Source organism: Macadamia integrifolia, chromosome 12, assembly GCF_013358625.1.
Source record: "Macadamia integrifolia cultivar HAES 741 chromosome 12, SCU_Mint_v3, whole genome shotgun sequence".
NCBI lineage: Eukaryota > Viridiplantae > Streptophyta > Magnoliopsida > Proteales > Proteaceae > Macadamia > Macadamia integrifolia.
In genome coordinates, this window is record NC_056568.1 from 8,061,338 (window position 1) to 8,081,638 (window position 20,301).

The 20,301-nt window shown below is 40.0% G+C and overlaps 2 protein-coding genes across 2 annotated transcripts in view; one reads left to right on the forward strand and one right to left on the reverse strand.

Moving 5' to 3' along the window:
- Positions 1–15,763, forward strand: part of LOC122057743 (probable UDP-N-acetylglucosamine--peptide N-acetylglucosaminyltransferase SEC) — a 28,070-nt gene extending 12,307 nt beyond the window's left edge. The window contains exons 10-28 of the mRNA XM_042619972.1: positions 9,113–9,222; positions 9,334–9,387; positions 10,837–10,904; positions 11,013–11,115; positions 11,504–11,706; positions 11,812–11,908; positions 12,317–12,388; positions 12,513–12,589; positions 12,673–12,789; positions 12,885–12,969; positions 13,083–13,250; positions 13,486–13,596; positions 13,690–13,776; positions 13,871–13,998; positions 14,092–14,174; positions 14,437–14,542; positions 14,634–14,780; positions 14,872–14,992; positions 15,384–15,763. Coding sequence (XP_042475906.1) covers positions 9,113–9,222; positions 9,334–9,387; positions 10,837–10,904; positions 11,013–11,115; positions 11,504–11,706; positions 11,812–11,908; positions 12,317–12,388; positions 12,513–12,589; positions 12,673–12,789; positions 12,885–12,969; positions 13,083–13,250; positions 13,486–13,596; positions 13,690–13,776; positions 13,871–13,998; positions 14,092–14,174; positions 14,437–14,542; positions 14,634–14,780; positions 14,872–14,992; positions 15,384–15,497 — 2,051 coding nt within the window. The 3' untranslated portion in view covers positions 15,498–15,763. The remainder of the gene's footprint in view (positions 1–9,112; positions 9,223–9,333; positions 9,388–10,836; positions 10,905–11,012; positions 11,116–11,503; positions 11,707–11,811; positions 11,909–12,316; positions 12,389–12,512; positions 12,590–12,672; positions 12,790–12,884; positions 12,970–13,082; positions 13,251–13,485; positions 13,597–13,689; positions 13,777–13,870; positions 13,999–14,091; positions 14,175–14,436; positions 14,543–14,633; positions 14,781–14,871; positions 14,993–15,383) is intronic.
- Positions 15,764–16,812: 1,049 nt separating this feature from the next.
- LOC122057615 (cysteine proteinase inhibitor 4-like) lies at positions 16,813–17,681 on the reverse strand. Its single transcript, XM_042619775.1, has one exon. It carries the CDS (start codon positions 17,461–17,463, stop codon positions 17,038–17,040), a length of 426 nt encoding a protein of 141 aa, XP_042475709.1. The 5' UTR covers positions 17,464–17,681; the 3' UTR covers positions 16,813–17,037.
- Between the last annotated feature and the right edge of the window lie 2,620 nt (positions 17,682–20,301).

Consider the following 20,301-nt stretch of genomic DNA (forward strand, 5'->3'; position numbering starts at 1 on the left):
GCTCTGCAAGGTCCCCCATTAATTAACACACAGGGAGAGAAGCCCTAAACCTGCAACTCAATGTTGATCGGTTCAATTTGGGGGGTTTTTACATAGAAGAGTAAAACAGTAAGTTTACCCTTTCTCAAGGGTAAACTTGCCATTTAAAAAATAGGAACCACACCACGTCATCACTTAACGCTTTTCCTCTAACGGAATGGATTTAAGTGTAATTTTGTTTACAAAAGAGGGGATGCACTAGATATTTTAGAAAACTAGGGTGGCATAAGACATTAGGTTTCAAATTAGGGGTGGTTCAAGATAATTTTGCAAAGAATAAATGCAATGGTCCTTGAATGAATTTCTTGGTGAAATTCTTGTGGATGTTCTTTAAACTGAGAATCCTGCCATACTAATTGTGGAAGAAATTATTTTTTATCTGGCTTCTGCTTCTAGCCTGGAATCCAGAAGCAGGGCCTACTCAAATATGCCATTTAACAGTTGCCATCAGACTTCGATGCCTGTTTCTTGAGGCTCCCTCAGTTTGGATTCAATTGCTCTGTTCCGGTTTGACAAGGCTTTAGTTTATATAATTTCTGCTCTTTGGACTTCTACTGTAGTATTATAAAGTTATAAAGGCCGTTACCCAGTGCACAAAGGCTTCCCTCACTTAAGCAGGGCTCTTGGAGGGTGTATAGGTAGACAGTCTTACTCCCTTTATGGAGAGGCTGGTTCCCAGGACTCAAACCTGCACCACTGCATAGGCGGAAAATGCCCTTTGCCATTGCTCCAAGCAACGACCCCTACCTGTAGTATTATAATGTTATAATACTGTAGTATTATAAAGTTATGGCCTTTTTTAATCCTAGGGGACATCTGAACTGTCTCAATAAAGGCATAGAATGGTCTGATATATACCCTACCTACACAGTAATGTAGAAGTAGGTTACACAAGGCAACTGCCCCTAACGTATTACAACTCCAAACCTAAATCAAATAGGACTCTTGAATTAGCTTGAAAAAGTCAGAAGTAACAATAGGGAAACAAGGAAACTAATGCCAGTCCCCAAAGAACAAAGAGCAAACCAGTAGCAAAACCCAATCAACACTCAAGTCCTAAGAGAGAAAAACCATGCGGCTTGGGGTATGGGAGAGTACCTGTGGCTGGACCTGTAGGGCTCTGATGGAGCTCAAATTCAGGTCGATTGTAGACCTCAATATGAAGATCAAAACCTCCAAAGATGAACAGATTCTGCTGGCTGGTGAGAAAGATATGAAGTTTCTTGATTTCAGACCTTGGAAAGAGAAAATAGATAGTATTCTTCAAGAACCACAGCTCGGCTTATGAACTGGCCTTCAGATGAGGATCGATTGATCCTTAGGTAGCCTAGAGGCCCTAGACACACCCTCAAAAGGGCTGGTTGAACAGATCACAGAATAGGGAGATGAGGGAGCTCGATTGATCTTCAAAACTTGGACTTCCTAGCTGGTCGGTTTTGGTTGCAGGCTTTTATAGTTCTGAGTTTTCTTGGGTTGATGATCACAGCAAATAAGGAATAACAACAGGAAATAAAAGTAGAGAAAGAGAAAGATAACCAAGAGAATCGTGGGTAGGAGTGGCTATCTCGCCTGGGTATCTCACCCACAGCTATCTCAGCTGTTTAGAAGCAATTGACTGCAATCTTTGTTTATTCAATTCTGAAATTTTGAGTCCAAGATCTCTTTAAATAGAGGACAGAAACTGCACTATTATCAGTCACATTAGAACTAGGAGTTATACTCCTACTAGGACTAACATTAGAAACCTATACAAATTAGGTAACTAAGTGTTTGCTATCTAATAGCCACTTATGGGCTTTATTACAAGTAAATCGATGGCCACTAATGGGCCTTATTGACAACTTAAATCGATGGGTCCATTGGACCTTTATTTATTAAGGCCCCGTTTGTTTAGAGGGGTTTTTGGGGTGGGATAGTTGTCAATTTGGGGCCCACATGTAGCTGGGGTGAAGAACAGAAAAGTAAAGTTGGGGAAAAGTTAAACTCTTCCACCTCATATGTTGCTTGGTTGATTATGAGGGAAAAAGTAGGGAGAAAGGGCGAACTTCGAGCGTCTCTTCACCGGTAATGTTGCAGAGCAGAGCCAAACGTCGGAGCAGGGCTGAACCCCTTTCTCATTCTTCTCATGCTGGAAGTCTGCCCGGCGGCGGCGGTGGTGGCGGTGGTGGCGGTGGCGGTGGCGGTGGCGCGCCATCTCTCTCTCTCCCTTAGAAAAAACCCTAAATGCAGAATGATTTCACTCAATTTTTTTCTTGATCTTCAGTTGTATTGGAGATTGAAAAAGTTTCCCACGGAAGAAATCCTGAGAAAATGCAGAGATGACGGTTAAAGACTTTGTTCAAGCGCATCGTTCTCTTTTCCGATTGCATATTGGCCATTGTTGCCCTCAACGGCCTTACCTCTTTTCTCGACTGGGCTGCTATTGCTCTAGTTTTGCAAGTTCTGTCTCTTTGTCCTTTCTTTATTTCTGTTCAACTCCGTCACAATAGGAAAGCTCTAAACTCTCATGCAGATTTTCTAGTCCTTGGTTCTCATGCTTGCTTGTGTATGGTGATTAGTGGTTACTCCACTCCAAAAGAAAAAAAGCCCTTTATTTATTGTTAATCCCTCCCTTGTTTCAGCCAGAGATTCTCCGAAGCTTATTTTTGTCAATAATAAGGAGGAGATGGAGACAGAGGAAGAAGCGAAGGACGAGAAGAAGAGAGTAGAGACAGGTTGCTGGTGGGACGATGGAGGTTTGCCAAAGTCCCCATCAAAGTCTCACCAATTTGGTGAGACTTTGATGAGGGCTGGGGTGGGAGAAAATGGTGTCCACCTGGGCCGACAAGACCTGTTACTGTGTTTCCCCAAAATCCCACCCCTGTTAAACAAGCAACTCAATTTTTGTTGGGGTGGAATAGTTTGTGCAACTACCCCACCCCTTAAATCCCACCCCAGCAAAAATCCTTTAAACAAACAGGCCCTAAGGAAATAAGAAATCACTTAATCACTTAAGTGGACTCAAGTGAAATCGATAGCCCTGTTTGGGCTGGGCTTTCTTCTTGCGATAGCTCAGCCCAAAGTGGGGATCTACACCAACTCCCCCTCTTAAAATCATTTGTCTATGATGATTGGATGAAGGACATGTAGTGCTCGTAGAGATCCGTATCGACGTTGAAAATCATTGGCATGGATCCAAGTGCAATCTTTCTGAGGATGGAGCTTGTGCATAGTACCAGGAGGGAAACACTCAGGTAGAATATGAACGATCACCATATCACTAGGTTGAAATTCCCACATAACGAATATGTCGATTAGCATTTGCTTGATATCCATCATTACTAATTGCTATGCAATGGTGAACATTAGCATGTACCTCTGTGATATGCCTAAGGAACTCATCCGCTTCAACACTAACACGAGCATGAGGTGGCAATGGTACTATGTCAATCGGTCGTTGTGGTTGCAGTCCAAGAACAATCTTAAATGGTGTACGACCGGTGCTACGGTTGACGGAACTATTGTATGCAAACTCTGCTATGTCAAGAATGGAAGGCCATGTCTTCTCATAATCACGAACTAGGCAACAGAGCAAATTGCCAAGGCTTCTATTCACTACTTCCGTCTGACCGTCTGTTTGAGGATGGAATGCTGTAGAAAACTATAACTTCATATTATTTTTCAGCCATAGGGTCATCCAGAAATAACTCATGAATTCGACATCCCTATCAGAAACAATCGACTGTGGCAAACCATGCATACACACTATCACTTTAAAGAAGAGCTTGGCTAGGTGACTTGCATCAAGTGTTTTCCTACACCGGATAAAATGTGTCATCTTGGAGAATCGCTCCACTACAACAAATATGTTATCATACCTCTCCCGTGTGGGTGGTAAGCCTAGGACAAAGTCCATGCTTATGTCTAGCCAAGGTGTATGTAGAATGGGCAGCGGTATGTACAAACCCATATTCTTCTCTCCTTTAGCAAGTTGACAAGTACGGCATCGTTGGATAACATGTTGAACATCCTTTAGCAGTTGAGACCAATAGTACAAATCCACCATCATAGAGTATGTCTTGTCTTTGCCAAAGTGTCCACCCATTCATTCTCCATGTAGTTCTCGAGCCAAGTGGTGTCTTAAAGAGTTGTTTGGAATACAAAGACGTGTGCCCTTAAATAGGTATCCATCATGAATGGAATACTTGTCATCTTGACCTCCTTGTAATTTTTTAAACACTTCGAAAAAATCAGCATCAGTAGCATACTCATCTTTGATATGTTCCACCCTTGTGCTTTGTACTGTGAAGATATTCATCATTAGTACTTTCCGACTAAGTGCATCAGCCACTTGATTATCTTTTCTAGCCTTGTATTTGAGAGCAAATACATATTCTTGCAAATAGGAGATCCACTCACTAATGGTCTCTTGGGAATGCAAGTATTTGAGTGCTTCATGATCCGTATAAAGTACTAACTCCTTACCGATCAAGTAGTGTCTCCAATGCTTGATAATTTGAATAACGGCATAGAGTTCCAAATCATATTTTGAGTACCTTCTCTTTGCATCATTCAACTTTTCACTGTAGAAGGCAATCGGATGGCCATCTTGCATAAGCACTCCTCCTATCCTAACATGGGATGCATCAGTAGCCACTTCAAACATGAGATCAAAATTAGGTAGTCTAAGCATTGGTGCTTTTGTGTTCTTTTGTTTGATCAAGTTGAATGCTTTAGTGGCAGTCGGGGTCCATTGGAATGGCACTTTTCCTCCTTTCTTGCACTCAGTGATAGGTACTACAATGGCATTGGAATTTTGTATAGACCGTCTATAGAATGAGACAAGACCGTGGAAACTACAAACCTCTGTCAAAGTCTTAGGTATGGGCCAATCTACCACGCTCTTAACCTTCTCTAGATTAGCTTCTATACCTTGAGGGGACACTAGAAAGCCAAGGAATACAACCTTGGGCAGCATAAAGGAGTACTTCAAGTTGATATAGAGCTTCACTTCCCGCAACACCCTCATCACATGCCTCAAATGTTCAAGGTGCTCATCATGTGCCTTGCTGTAAATTAATATATAATCAAAGTATACCACAAGGAACTTGCCAATAAAGGGGCACAACACATGAGTCATCACTCTCATAAAGGTACTAGGTGCATTGGTAAGGCCAAAGGCATGACCTTCCATTCGAATAACCCCTCCTTTGTCTTGAAGGCTGTCTTCCATTCATCCCCAAGGCAGATCTGAGTTTGATGATAACCACTACGTAGATCACTCTTTGAGAAGATAGTGGTTCTTGTAAACATGTCTAACATATCATCCAAACGGGGAATAGGAAATCTGTTCTTTATCATGATTTTGTTGATGACACGGCTATCTATGCACATATATCATGATCCGTCCTTCTTAGGTGGCAGTGGGGCTGGTACGGCACACGGATTCATGTATTCTACCAGAAATCCCTTTCGCAACAAATCATCCACTTGTCTTTTGAGCTTGGCATGCTTTGTGGGGCTAAGACGATAAGTGGGTAGATTTGGGAGTAAAGATCTAGGCACTAGATCAATAGCTTGTTGTTTGTCCCTCATATGTGGTAGTTTATCTGGTAACTCATCGGGTACTAAATCTGAAAAATCAGCAAGCAAGTCTCTGATGGGTTGAGGATGCCTTACCTCTTTCACCGGTTCAACATCTTTAGTAACTAGAGCCAAGATCAGTACGATTTCTTCACTTGTAGCCAAGAACTCTCTATGGGGCAGCACACTTCTTGTCCAACATGTGTTTCTTGTTGGTGTTGGCTTTGTATGATTGTTTCTTTGGTTCAGTGGTTCCATTGGAAGATGTCTTTTCAATGTTCTTCAAGACATGTTGTCTTCGTACTTGGGCAACCCTCAATTTAGCCTTTACTTGAGGTGTATCGAGTGGATTTAGTGTGAGTGGCTAGCCTTTATGATCAATGAAACATTGGTTTTTGGTACCACCAACTAGAACATTGTTGTCATAGAGCCAAGGTCTTCCAAGTAGCACATCAGTGAGAACCATTGGGATGACATCACACCACACATTTTCCTCAATTGAAACCTTCAGTGGCACAGAACATCGTTAGCCATGGTGGTGTTGTCTAGAAGTGAATAAGTTATACCTTGTATGGTTGTGGATGGGGTTCAGTTTTGAGCTTTCCTTTAATCACAAAAGCTTGAGATACTACATTCACACAACTCCCGTTGTACACAATCACTTGAGCTTTGTGAGGTCCACTAGACATCAAATTGTAGAAGGTATTGTGCCTCCTCCAATCTTCTCATTTTGCTTCAGCCACTAGAATTCTTGCAACCACATTAATGGAAGCATATGGATCGTCATCTTCTTGTGCATATTCAGCTTCATATTCATCTTCTATTCCTTCAATAACGACATTTACAACCCAATCATCATCTTAGGGTTCATAGACTTGCATGTCTGGATTGGACTCGATTGCATTGATGATGGAATTGGTTCTTCCACGTTTAGGACAAAATTTTTCACAGTGTCCAGTTCCACCACAACCGAAACACTTCAAGGCCGCTCTCTTTCCTGCAACCATAGGACTCTTATCCTTATCCTGTGTGACTTGTGGAGCACGGGTAGGAAATCCACTAAGTTTATTTGGTACGAATGGCCTCTTACTTTCAGTGGGTTGGTTGTATCTTCAGGGGCTGATTTGATCAAATCTTTTGCCTCTAGGGATTTTTCAATGCATGCATTCAGTGATGAAAATTCTATCACACCAAGCTTATCATGGATATCATGTCGTAATCCCAATTTGAACCGGGATATAAGCAGTTCTTCATCTTCATGATATGCACTTGTTTGTGAGAGTAAATCATTAAACTTATCAACATATTTCTCTATAATTGGTAACTTGCCGGAGAGAGTTAAGCATGTCATAGAGACGATGTCGGTGTGTTGGGGGCAGATATCTCTCACTGAGTATGAGTTTGAGTTCTTCCCAATTGAGAGGCTCTCTATGTATGCGAGTGAGTTTGCTCTCTTCAGCTTTCCACTAATCGTTAGCACCACCTGTCAGCTTAGTGATAGTTAGTTGAGCCTTTCTTTCCTCAGAGATACGGTACCATCAGAAGTAGTCAACAAAAGAGTTCAGCCAATCATGGAAGTAGAGGGGATCATGTTTTCCATTATACTCATTCAATTCCAATTTTACCTTATATGTGTCATCATGGTGAAATTGGTTGCCCTCATATTCATCAAACTCTTCACCTCGAGCTAGTATGTTTCTTCGAGTTTGGAAAGTGAACCTTCTAGGTACAGTAGGATTGTTGTTGACTCTGGGCTGCGTATTAGACTGAGTAGCAGTAGTCTCTTTCAGTTCTGCAATTTTTTGGTCCACAGTATCCATCCTTGTGTTCAGTAGTTGGAGGGATTTCATCACATCCTCCTGTGAGTATTGTTTGGAGTTCTCTTCAGCCATAGGTCTGATACCACTTAATGTAGAAGTAGGTTAAACAAGGCAACTGCCCCCAATGTATTACAACTCCAAACCCAAATCAAATAGGACTCTTGAACTAGCTTGACAAAGTCAGAAGTAACAATAGGGAAACAAGGGAACTAAGGCCAGAAATAATCCCCAAAGAACAAAGAGCAAGCCGGTAGCAAACCAATGAAGACTCAAATCCTAAGAGAGAGAAAAACCATGTGGCTAGGGGTATGGGAGAGTCCCTGTGGCTGGACCTGTAGGGCTCTGATGGAGCTCAAATTCAGGTCAATTGTAGACCGCAATATGAAGATCAAAACCTCCAAAGATGAACAGATTCTGCCGGCTGGTGAGAAAGATATGAAGTTTCTTGATTTCAGACCTTGGAGAGAGAAAATAGAGAGTATTCTTCAAGAACCACAGCTCGGCTTATGGACTGGCCTTCAGATGAGGATCGATTGATCCTTAGGTAGCCTAGACACACCCTCAAAAGGGCTGGTTGAACAGATCACATAATAGGGAGATGAGGGAGATCGATTGATCTTCAAAACTTGGACTTCCTAGCTGGTCGGTTTTGGTTCTGCAGGCTTTTATAGATCTGAGTTTTCTTGGGTTGATGATCACAGCAAATAAGGAACAATAATAGGAAATAGAAGTGGAGAAAGAAAAAGATAACCAAGAGAATCGTGGGTGGGAGTGGCTATCTCGGCCCGGGCATCTCACCCACAGCTATTTCGGCTGTTTAGAAGCAATTGGCTGCAATATTTGTTTATTCAATTCTGAAATTCTGAGTACAAGAGCTCCTCTTTAAATATAGGGCAGAAACTACACTATTGGCAGTCACATTAGAACTAGGAGTTGTACTCCTACTAGGACTAACATTAGAAACCTATACAAATTAGGTAACTAAGTGTTTACTAACTAATAGCCACTTATGGGCTTTATTACAAATAAATCGATGGCCACTAATGGGCCTTATTGACAACTTAAATCGATGGGCCCATTGGACCCTTATTTACTGAGGAAATAAGAAATAACTTAATCACTAAAGTGGACTTAAGTGAAATCGATAGCCCTATTTGAGCTGGGCTTTCTTCCTGCGATAGCTCAGCTCAAAGTGGGGATCTACATCACACAGTGGTGGCTGTACATGGTTCAGATCTGTTCAAGTCTGGTTGTAGTTGGATTCAAAGTATCAATATGGCACATTTTCTTCCCCTCTAGTGTTGGATGTAAAGACAGAAGTCTAGTCTAAAGCCAGTCAGAGGGGCCTCATTTGGGACTTTGGATAGAAATAGATGTGTATAAATCTTCCGATATAACATAACTAGAATAGACCTTTGGACAGGATCCAAATTGCATTCTCGGGTGGCAGCAGCCAGACTGGCAAGTGCCGGTATGGCTGAGGGGCATTTCTCTTCTGCAGCTGTCTATTATGGTGAATGATTTGCTTATAGAGTCTGAACTGCTGCATGACTTTCGGCTGGGTTATCTCAACCCAATAGAAGCATGCTTTTTGTGGAGACAAGTAAAGCTTCATAAATTTGTGCTTTGAACAATTCTCCTGATAATAATCCATTGGAATATTAATTTTATATCGGGACATGTTGGTGCAGGGAATCTGGCTAGTGTGTATTATGAGCAAGGTCAGCTTGATTTGGCAATTCTTCATTACAAGCAAGCACTTACTTTTGATTCAGGATTTTTGGAGGCATACAACAATTTGGTGAGTCTTCCCTTTTCCTTTCTATGGAGGTTAATGTAGCTAGTAATCTGTTTTCATTTTGAGAAGCATGTCTTTACTAACAAGATATGGTGGGACTTCTCAATGCTGAAGGGTAATGCACTGAAAGATGCTGGAAGAGTTGATGAAGCAAGCAGTTGCTATCGTGTAAGTCTCAGTTCCTTGTTTCATTCGTCATATATGCTAAATAGTGGAGTGCAGGGGGTTTCATGTGATATCCTTATACTTGGCATTGATGTATACCATCACTGCTTGTAAGTAAATAATGTGAGGCACCACTAAACTTGATAGATGTAATATGGATGTTTACAGTCTGCGCTGGAGGTTTAGAATCACCTATTATACATAGGAAGAGATAACCAGAAACAATATTACCAATAAAAACATAATATATATCAAACAAACAAACACATCCATCCAATAGTAGATGAATATATAAAGAAGAATTGTCTGCAGCAATACCATCAATAGCATACCCAATACTGGACAGAAATTGCAGTCCAAGAAGTCAAAGTTAGCCCTTTTAATGGAGCTCCAATTCTGGTCTGATATAATAGGCCAATAGTAGATAAAGATTCCACAATAACACAATGATCTAATGACCGGATAAGAACCAGCAGTCAAATAATCAAATTCTGAACTCAAACCTAGATATGGCGATATTTCAATCAATAGCAGATATCTGATGGGCACCATACCTTGGTTGAAGAACTCTAGTAGATAGTCCTCGACTGCCCTAAAAACTTAAAGAAATTTGATGGACAGATTCCCTGTTATTGGGAATATCGATCTGTCCAAAAAGCCCTAAAAATCAGGGCTGCTGCTAGGTGTATTGGAACAGCATAAAAATTCAAAAATCAATTCCACGTAGAGGAGAACTCCAAGGAATCACTGTTGCAAGTAATATGCTTCATTTGCTTAATAATTTTGATGTAGATAAAAATAAACCAGCAATGCTCATGGAGGAAACCCTAGTTTCTCTTCATGTCGTTACCAACTAGGCTTCCTTAGAATACACATGGCAGTATTTTTTGCTGTAAACCGCAAAGGGAAAACCCTAGAGGACTTTCAAAACAGAGAATAAGGTAGTAGGGCTGATTAGATGGGCTCTGATACCACATGACGAGGACCAAGAAATCAGTACCTACAATAGCAAAGAGGAAGAAAAAGAGTGAGCCTAGGCCCATGTACCTGCAACTTAATAAAAGTGAAATTACAAGGACAGAAACATTTTAACAACGAAACCCAAACCATAAGAAAGTAAGAGAGGACTGAGGAGAGAAGAGAGAGAACTTGATGGGAGAAGGAACCCTAGACCTCACAGCAGGATACAGAATAGCCTACCATGAGCCTATGCCCATGTACTTATTAACTTAAAAAAAATGAAATTGCAATTAAAGGAGAGAACAACATAATTACAACGAAAGCCAAACCATTAAAAGGAATTAATTTTCCCAGTATAATTGTTCCTTTTTATTTTATTTTATTTTTTTTACATTTTGAATAATGGTTCTTAATTTCTTATTATGACTGTTTTGAATTATGGTTCTTATTACTTCTAACCCAAATCATCCTCTTTTTTTCCTCCACTTGTAGGCATGCCTCGCCCTCCAACCAAACCACCCACAGGCTCTTACAAACCTTGGAAACATATATATGGAATTGTATGTTCTCTTTACATGTCTTTATGACGTTCAATGATTAACTTTAATCGTTCATCTTATCCTTTAGTTTGAGTTTTCTTACAAGGAAGAAGTTTTTTGTGCATGTAGGAATATGATGAATGCTGCGGCTACATGTTACAAGGCAACACTGGCTGTAACTACTGGATTGTCTGCTCCTTTTAGCAATTTGGCGATAATATATAAGCAACAGGTATTTTGACTTTCATAATAATTCCATAAGAATAGACTGTCTACAAAAAGATATTGGCATGGAACCAAAAAACAGGGCATACCCAGTGCACAAGGCTCCCACCATTGAGAGGTCTGGGGATGATCATAATATAGGCAGCCTTACCCACACTTTTCGGAGAGGCTGTTTTCTGACTTGAACCCTCAATAGAGCATCTATGCTGAGGCCCATTCTCTAAAAAAACTTCCTTGTTTGCTATCAATACCTAGTCAAATTCCTAATTTAAATTTCAACATATTATTCCCCTGCTCTGAAAATAGAAAATCTAGTTTGTTAATGTCTCTTTTATTTGGTAAAATTTTTTTGGGCGTGCCTCCGATTAAAAAAATACCTAATTAATTTTCAACAGGGAAATCACCTGGATGCTATCTCTTGCTACAATGAAGTTCTTCGCATAGATCCTCTGGCAGCAGATGGGCTTGTCAATCGGGGTAACACATACAAGGAGATTGGTAGGGTTAGTGAAGCGATTCAGGACTATATACGAGCTGTTAACATTCGACCAACTATGTCTGAAGCCCATGCAAATCTAGCTTCAGCTTACAAGGACAGGTACCTTTAACTGTTTATTTTTAAGTAAAGTTGAGACTATCTACTTGAAGCATTTCATGCAAAAATTTCAGTTCTTTCTTGTGTTCGAATTTTGATGGTTTTCAGTGGACATGTGGAGCTAGCTGTAAAGAGTTACAAGCAAGCATTAATTCTTCGCCCGGACTTTCCAGAAGCAACTTGTAACCTTCTTCACACCTTACAGGTATGATTGGAATACAATGTGCATTATGTTTTTTAAATCAATATTGAAATCTTGATGCCCTCTCAATCTTTCTGTCATTTTACCCCCTTCTCTTATTTCCTTTTGTTTCTGCTGTTCCTTGCAACAATTTTTTAGGGTTTGTTATGAAATTCATACATAGGAAGATATAGTATAAGAAACATAAACTTGTATGATTAACATTGTTTTTCCTTTTCTGAGGTATTGTGCCTTCATTTATACTGAAAAACTTGGAACCTTCTAGCTTCTCCATGTAGATATTTGTGATCTAAATTTATAGATATAGTTTGGTATGTTCCATTTGGCTTGCAAAATCAAATTTCAAGAACATAGTTTTATACCAAAATTTGTTTAGCAGCATCTGATGTGACTTAATGCTCTGTTTTTCAGTGTGTTTGCGATTGGGAGGATCGGGATAACAAGTTCATTGAAATTGAAGGGATTATTAGAAGACAGATAAAGGTTGATACTCTTTACTTTGTTTCTTCCTTTGTCCAGTTTTGGACTGGAGGAAGCTTTATTTCTGGTGTTTCATATATATATATATGTTTTTTTTTTTTTTTTTTTTCGTATTGTGTGTGTGCAGATGTCAGTTCTTCCTAGTGTTCAGCCATTTCATGCAATTGCGTATCCCGTTGATCCGATTCTTGCATTGGAGATTAGGTAAGCTTCTTCTTTTTGCAATATGATATGCTAGTAGGTGTTACTTCGAGGCTATTTACTCATGGATTTGCTTCATCTTGCAGTCGTAAATATGCAGCGCACTGCTCTCTCATTGCTTCCCGTTATGCTCTTCCTCCCTTTCCGTATCCCCCTCCCATGCCTATAAAGACTGAGGGTAGAAATGGACGTCTAAGAGTTGGGTAAGTTCTGTTACCCATGTAATTTTGGTCGGAATCTGGTGTTTTTATTTTTATTTTATCACGTGTATGACTGGAACTTGGTCTGTTCTTTATAGTTATGTGAGCAGTGATTTTGGTAACCACCCACTGTCACATCTTATGGGGTCAGTGTTTGGGATGCACAATAGAGAGAATATTGAGGTTTGGAATTGTGGGCTCCTTGTCATATGCAATTCAGAAGTTTGCCATGTTTTCTTTAGAATCTCTATTTCTCCATTTCACTAGGTCGCTGCATCCACATTTTGAGTCTGCAGGTGTTCTGTTATGCATTGAGTCAGAATGATGGCACTGAATGGAGGCAGCGTATCCAATCTGAAGCTGAGCACTTTGTTGATGTGTCTTCCATGTCATCTGATATGATTGCCAGATTGATTAATGAGGATAAAATACATATCCTAGTTAACCTGAACGGTTATACAAAGGTATCTCATTCTAGCTTCTTCGATTTTGGTTCCTTTTCTTTATATGTTTATTCTATTGGATTATTGTTCCCTTGGTAGCTCAGATGGACATTAATAATGAGGTTCCCACTGACTTTGACCAAATGCAGATTCCTTATACTTAATTTTGCAAGATATGGATCCTTCATTGTTTTCCAACATTCTTTTAGTTAGAACTTGGCCTCAAAGTTTATGACCCATCTCATTCATTCTCCAGGGGGCTAGGAATGAAATTTTTGCCATGCAGCCTGCACCCATTCAGGTTTCATACATGGGTTTCCCTGGAACAACTGGAGCAACTTATATAGATTATTTGGTCACAGATGAGGTAAGAATTTATTTTATTCTTCTTTTTCTGTTCTTTACTTACTGCCCTTTGGTTGGTGATTTTGTCGAGCTTATTATATACTTCCCTCTGCAGTTCGTTTCACCTACTCGCTTTTCTCACATTTACTCTGAGAAGCTTGTGCATCTCCCTCATTGTTACTTCGTAAATGATTATAAGCAAGTAAGTATCTGATCCTTTGAAATCATTGTTTGCTTCTAATGATGTTGTTTAGTATGTATGGTGACAGAAGTGCTTATCACTTTTGAGTTGTCAGAAAAATCGTGATGTGTTGGATCCAGTTTGCCGGCACAAGCGATCAGATTATGGCTTACCTGAAGACAAATTCATATATGCATGCTTCAATCAGCTATACAAGATGGACCCTGAAATCTTCAATGCATGGTAACCTCGTTATGGACCATATCCTTGTGTGGTTGATGATGATTGTGCACATTTCAGCATGTTGCTGATGGTTTGTCTGTCCCATCTGTATAGGTGCAATATTCTGAAGCGTGTTCCCCACAGTGCACTCTGGCTTCTCAGATTCCCAGCGGCTGGCGAGATGAGACTTCGTGCATGTATGTTAATTAACTTTCTTAGTCTTATATTAGTTAGGGCTATTGTTAACTCCTTTAGCTAGTATTTTACCAAGAATTGCTTTTAGCAGTGGCTTTCACCCGCATATGCTGCATAATATTTGTCTAGCTGCAGTCGCTTGTGGTATTACCTGAACCATATGGTTTGGAGTTGAAGATAGCTGTTATATTATGATAAGTGATAATTGATGCTGTTGCTTAATGGATGTGAATCATCCCATTGATTGGTGCTGGCATGTGACAGATGCTGCTGCCCAGGGAGTGCGACATGATCAGATTATTTTTACAGATATTGCTATGAAAAATGAGCACATTAGACGTAGTGCATTGGCAGATCTCTTCCTTGACACGTGAGCAGCTCTCTTAAATCTCATGAGTTATTATTTTGATCAGTTTCTTTCTGACTTGGGGCAATTATTATTGGACTGCTGTTCTGTTTAGGCCCTTGTGCAATGCCCACACCACTGGAACGGATGTACTTTGGGCTGGTTTGCCAGTGATTACATTGCCCTTGGAGAAAATGGCGACTAGAGTAGCTGGTTCACTATGTCTGGCCACTGGAGTTGGGGAGGAGATGATTGTTAACAGGTACTTAAATTTACTGTAATATGTCATATGGTTACTGCATACTGATTAGAAACTTACATATGTGCTGACTTGCCCTTTGTTTTTCATGAAGTATGAAAGAGTATGAAGACAAGGCAGTATCATTTGCTGGGAATCGGCCAAAGCTCCAGGCTCTTGCTAACAAACTCAAGGCAGCCCGCTTGACTTGTCCCTTATTTGACACGGAACGATGGGTAAGTTAATCAGGAATAATTTGGCTATTGGTAACTTTGACTGACTGATTCCTGGTGTCATATTCATGTTATGATTTCTGGTGTCATATTCATGTTATGATTTAGTCCTTTGATTAATATATGTTAAAGGAATAGGTCCCCTCTCTGTTCTTCTTGGTTTGTCGATATTACATGGACATAGTTGTCAAGGTGTCTAGGCAATACTAGGCATTGGAGGAGGGAAAAGATCAGGGTGACCAACTAGGTGTCAAGCCATTGCTCAGGCGGCAAAGGACACCTAGGCGGTGCCTTGTCAACTATGATGAGGGACTTTTCGTCTAGTACTATGACATATAATTGTACTTGAGGCCTAATGCTGTATACTGATTGATATCTTGACCAAATGTTTCAGGTGAGGAATCTGGAGAGGGCTTACTTAAAAATGTGGAACCTGTATTGCTCAGGCAAACATCCCCAACCCTTCAAAGTTACGGAGAATGATGCGGAGTTCCCCTTTGACAGATAGACGAATTGGGAAGATGGGACTGTAGATAACGCAAGAGATATATATACTAGTTAATTTGCAAGAGATTTATATACTAGTTAATTTAATATTTAGAATGTATGTTGGTTGATTATCCAAATGATGCAGCTGAGATGTGTTATACATGGAGGTGTGGATGGATAGAATTTCACCGGTTTATGCCCCCAAGCAGTTTCAGATTGTAAGGATTGGGAAGCCACGTTTGGCAAATGGAATGTTGGAGGAAAAGAAAAAATATTCTAGCTCTACATGTGCACTAATCTATTGTGTTATGAATTCTTTGGCATCTGCATTTCTGAAGTGTTTATATGTTTCACAGATTGACAACAGCTATCTTAATCAAGGGTTTAAAAACCTGGAATTGAGATTTGTATTGGTCCTGGGATTGAATCATCTTGGATCAGTTCAGATCAGCCCTAGCGTCTACTGTTTTTCCTTGCAGAATCTGCCCAAGCCAGAATCAGGGGAATTATCCGCTTGAAAATTAAGATGGGAAAGATGGGAAATAGTGTTGCTCAAAGGTTGGTGTAATAATTATGGGAAGAACACCACCTGCTGGTGAGGCCAATAAGGGGTGTGTAGGGGCATCAATAGGGATGGGTATTTTGTATTTTACAGTGGCCCCTGCATCAATGGTGAGGCCAATGAAGGGCGTGCAAGTCCATCAGTAGCCTGTTGATGGGTATTTTTTATTTCACAGTGGCCTCTCCATCAATGGTGAGGCCAATGAGGGGTGTGCATTGTATCAATGGGGATGGGTATTTTGTATTTTGCAGGTCAGGCATGTCATTCTGCCCTTTCGGGTGGCACACAGGCCATATTTTTAGGAATTTTTCTTTTTCTTGTAGGACAATAGGGATGGGTATTTTGTATTTTGCAGGTCAGGCATGTCATTTTGCCCTTTCGGGTGGCACAGGCCATATTTTTAGGCATTTTTCTTGTTCTTGTTGGACAAGTGTTTTCTGTCCAAAACGACCCCTGCCCGTGTCTAGTGGCTGCTCTCAAAACAGAAAATTGATCCTTGTATCATATATAATATGATTTTTGGTGAGAGGAACACTGGTTGACACAGGCACACAGCTGCTGCGGTGGCAACAAAGTTAAGAGAGATTTTTCAGTGAGGAAATTTTGTTTTGTCTTGTTTATCTTCCTTTTAATAAATTTTGTTATTGAGATAAATTAAGGTTCTACCCAAATTAAACAATAATAAAAACGGAAAATAATAAAATTAAGGGTCTAGAATTGCAATGAATTGCGGAGAGTACAGAGCCATCATCATCATCGGAGACGAATTGTATGGATTTTGATCATATCAATATTTAGATAAGCCGTTGAAGTCCATTGGGGGGGGGGTGTTCAGATCATCAAATCAGCTCCAGTCTTCCTTATTTTACGGTAAAACATATGAACCCAACCCTGAACATACAAAAAAGTACAACAACTGAAACAAAACTAATTGTAAGGACACAAGAAAAGTAAAGAGAAACCCTAGAAAGCACAAAGGAAGACGATGCTTTTCGAGTCAGTAAATTTTAATGGAAGGGGTGAAGGTAATAAGTTGTTTGGATCGAACCCATGGCTTTATAACGACGATGGCATCATAAGTCTTTAAGGTTCCATCATGAGAAGCACAGATGGTGAGGTAATATTTGAAACCTGATACCACCTGGGTTTGCGCTTTCACTACTTCCTTGAAATCCAGAATGCCATCATCAGCTATTCCTCCGTCTTGGTAATGGTGTTGGTTTTTGTTGTATTTCTCCACAGAGAACCTTCCCAGATCCTGAATCTCTTTGTTGTTCTTCACATCTTTAACGTCTCTCCTTCCTCCCACCATACCCCCATACCCATTGATATTGACAACCCTGAAAGAAGAGCAACAGAGGAAGAACGCCAATAACAGAGAAAACCCTAGATAAGATCTGTACATCACACCACCTGATGCCATTATAGTAATCTTATTAAGATTTCAGAGAGAGAGAGATTGAGAGATGAGGGAAGAAGAGAAGACGGTGGGGATTTTATAGAGGGAGACGGTTGGGTTGGGGCAGGGGAGGAGAGAAGAGAGGGTGGTGTGGGCTTAGAGCTCTGTGGATTACACGCAAATCGAGGGGGAGGGGCGATGTGAGAGGAAACGACTCACGAACGGTGTGCCGCGTCCGTTTGAAGTGAAGAACTGACCTGCACGTAAACGTCATCAGGTGGATATGGTAATTTTCTTTCTTTCTTTTTTGGAGTTTTCCTTGTCTGTGGATGAGAACAACTGGAACACGAAGCCAGTGAATGTTTTAGATTTCCGATTTGAACCTTCTGTGATTGGTATTTGTGCTGAATACGAAGCCTCTCTGCCACGTGCTGAAAGAGTTGGCTTCCACATCACAAAAAAAATAAAAGGGTGGGGGATGGGGAGTGGGACCGGGAGTGGGTTGATTCAGAAATGATCTGGTGAGGAAGTCAGAGGCAGAGAGCCTCCGTGGTACCATATGTACATCCTGTGGTAGTGTGTGGTAAGGTTGAGGGGATACCTCTTATTGGGAAGTGTGGTGTCATTTCCTCCATTAAAGAAGTCTATTTTGGATGGAATTTGATGTTTATGGAGAAAAATATCGCTGTTCCTGTCACAATACTTTGTTGGCAGCATGGACAGGTGGACAGGTGTTTCTAAACCAACACCGGGCTCTGCCATGTAAGTATTTCCACATGGGTTTATTTTTTATTTTTGACCTACTTGTGAATTCTCCCATCCTCAAAAAATATTTTTTTGGTAAAACATTCTCAATTTTTGAAACATCTAAGATTATTAGACAAGGGAGAAGGTCATGAAAGCAAGTGACATAGAGCGAACATAGTTTGAGGTATTGGTATCAGTATCATATTATTTGTATTGACTAATCTGTATTAATATTGTTAGCCTTCGATCTTGATATTGTACCAATATTGTATCAATAAAAAAAGTACAAATTAGGGGTAAAACAATTGGGAGACTCGATCTTTTTAGAACATCAAGGGTTAACTTGTTCGATACGGGCCAATTCAAGCCAATATATATTGGTACCATATTGATTTTGAAAGTGATCAGTACCCTATCCAATACCATGCACTTAAACTGTAGAATAAAAATAAAACAAATTCTAGAATAACTTCAATGACGTTTCTCATGTAGTGGAATGGATCTGATTACCATATGCATGAATCCACATGAACTCTAATGATGTCGACAAGTTCGCTAGGCTGTGGAAAGGCGATCCTTCACAACAATCCACCCTCCAAATCCATAGAAGACGATGGCGGTCCTTAAAGTCACACTCAATTGAGAGAGAGAGAGAGAGAGAGAGAGCAACTCTTAATGTGGTCATAACTCTCTATATATAGAGATTTGGCTAGTTAGAGTTTTAAATCCTAGTGTGTTAAAGCAACCCTATACTGGGTGCTTCATATGGGAATCTGGTCAATAGCCATTTTCTAATAATATATCCCACTCCCACACAAGGTGGAATAACTCAATTGTTTATCTAAGAAGTTTTCTACTATAGATGTCTCATTATAGGAAATGGAGCGTGCAACCTAACGAGATAGTATGTAAGGAGGAGTGCTATATTAAGCTTTTATCTAACAAACATAACACATTATTCACAAATAAAGATAGTATGTAAGGAGGAGTGCTATATTAAGCTTTCATCTAACAAACATAACACATTATTCAAAAATAATCTAAGGTACCCTAAACAATCCAATCACTCCAGATCCAACACTCTCGATTCCTCACGATGAGTAGTGTTGACCCCTGAACATGTAATGCATTAATGACTACGTCAAAACACAAATATTAAAGTTTCTTGGGTATTGAGCCACAAAATATGGTTGTAATTCTGAATAGTTTTTCTGAGCCAACATTTCAATTCGACTATTCGTAACTGCTTTCCCAATTTTATGCCTTTGAACCGCATAATTCATGATCCCAAAGAGCAAGCTAAAGTAGCATCATTGGACGCCATTTTCATGACATGGTCTCAGGTAGAGGATATCTGTAGGATCAACTCAGTTTGATCCAAGTGGCTCACCCAGTGACGAAGTAGGGTTCCATTCAGTCACTCTCACAAACGGTCGTATAAAACAACATACAATATGAAATGTATACTATGGTGCTTCTCCTACTAAGCTGGGTATGTCACTCAAAGAAAAAAAAAAAAAACACCATATGAGTCTGGGTTCAGTTGCACTATCAAGCATTTAACTTGAGTTATTCACCCCAATTGCCCTCACGGCACTTGCCTAAAGTCTCACACTCAGCTATAAGCAGGCTACAATGAGATATGGGATCTTCATGTTCGACCATAGAAATGTCTCATCTTAGCTTTAAGTAAGGTGACACTTAGCTTAAAAGCTGGTTGTTTGTCTCGCTCTCTATCTCTAAGAGCCATGTGAATTTGGCTTATTTTTCATGCTGTATCCAAGCGCCAACATGAATCACCCATGTGATTAGGTCGATTCAAATTTGGTTACATATTTACAAAATAGACGTGTATACATGCAAATCACCCAAAAGAAGTATATATAAATATAAATCAAGGAGTGATACATATAATATCTAAATAAATGTCTATAATCAAAATACAAGTCATTCGCGATGAAGGCCCAGATTTCTAGTAAGGAAACATCCCGAGTAATAAGCTTAATAAAAGGATCAACAACATGCTGCTCATGGAGATATGCTTAAATACAACTTCTCCTTATTCAACCATGTCTCGAATGTAATGATATTTGATGTATATATGCTTGGCTTTCC

Coding starts and splice junctions, on each gene's coding strand:
- LOC122057615 (XM_042619775.1), bottom strand. CDS start 17,463: ATGGCATCAGGTGGTGTGATGTACAGATCTTATCTAGGGTTTTCTCTG.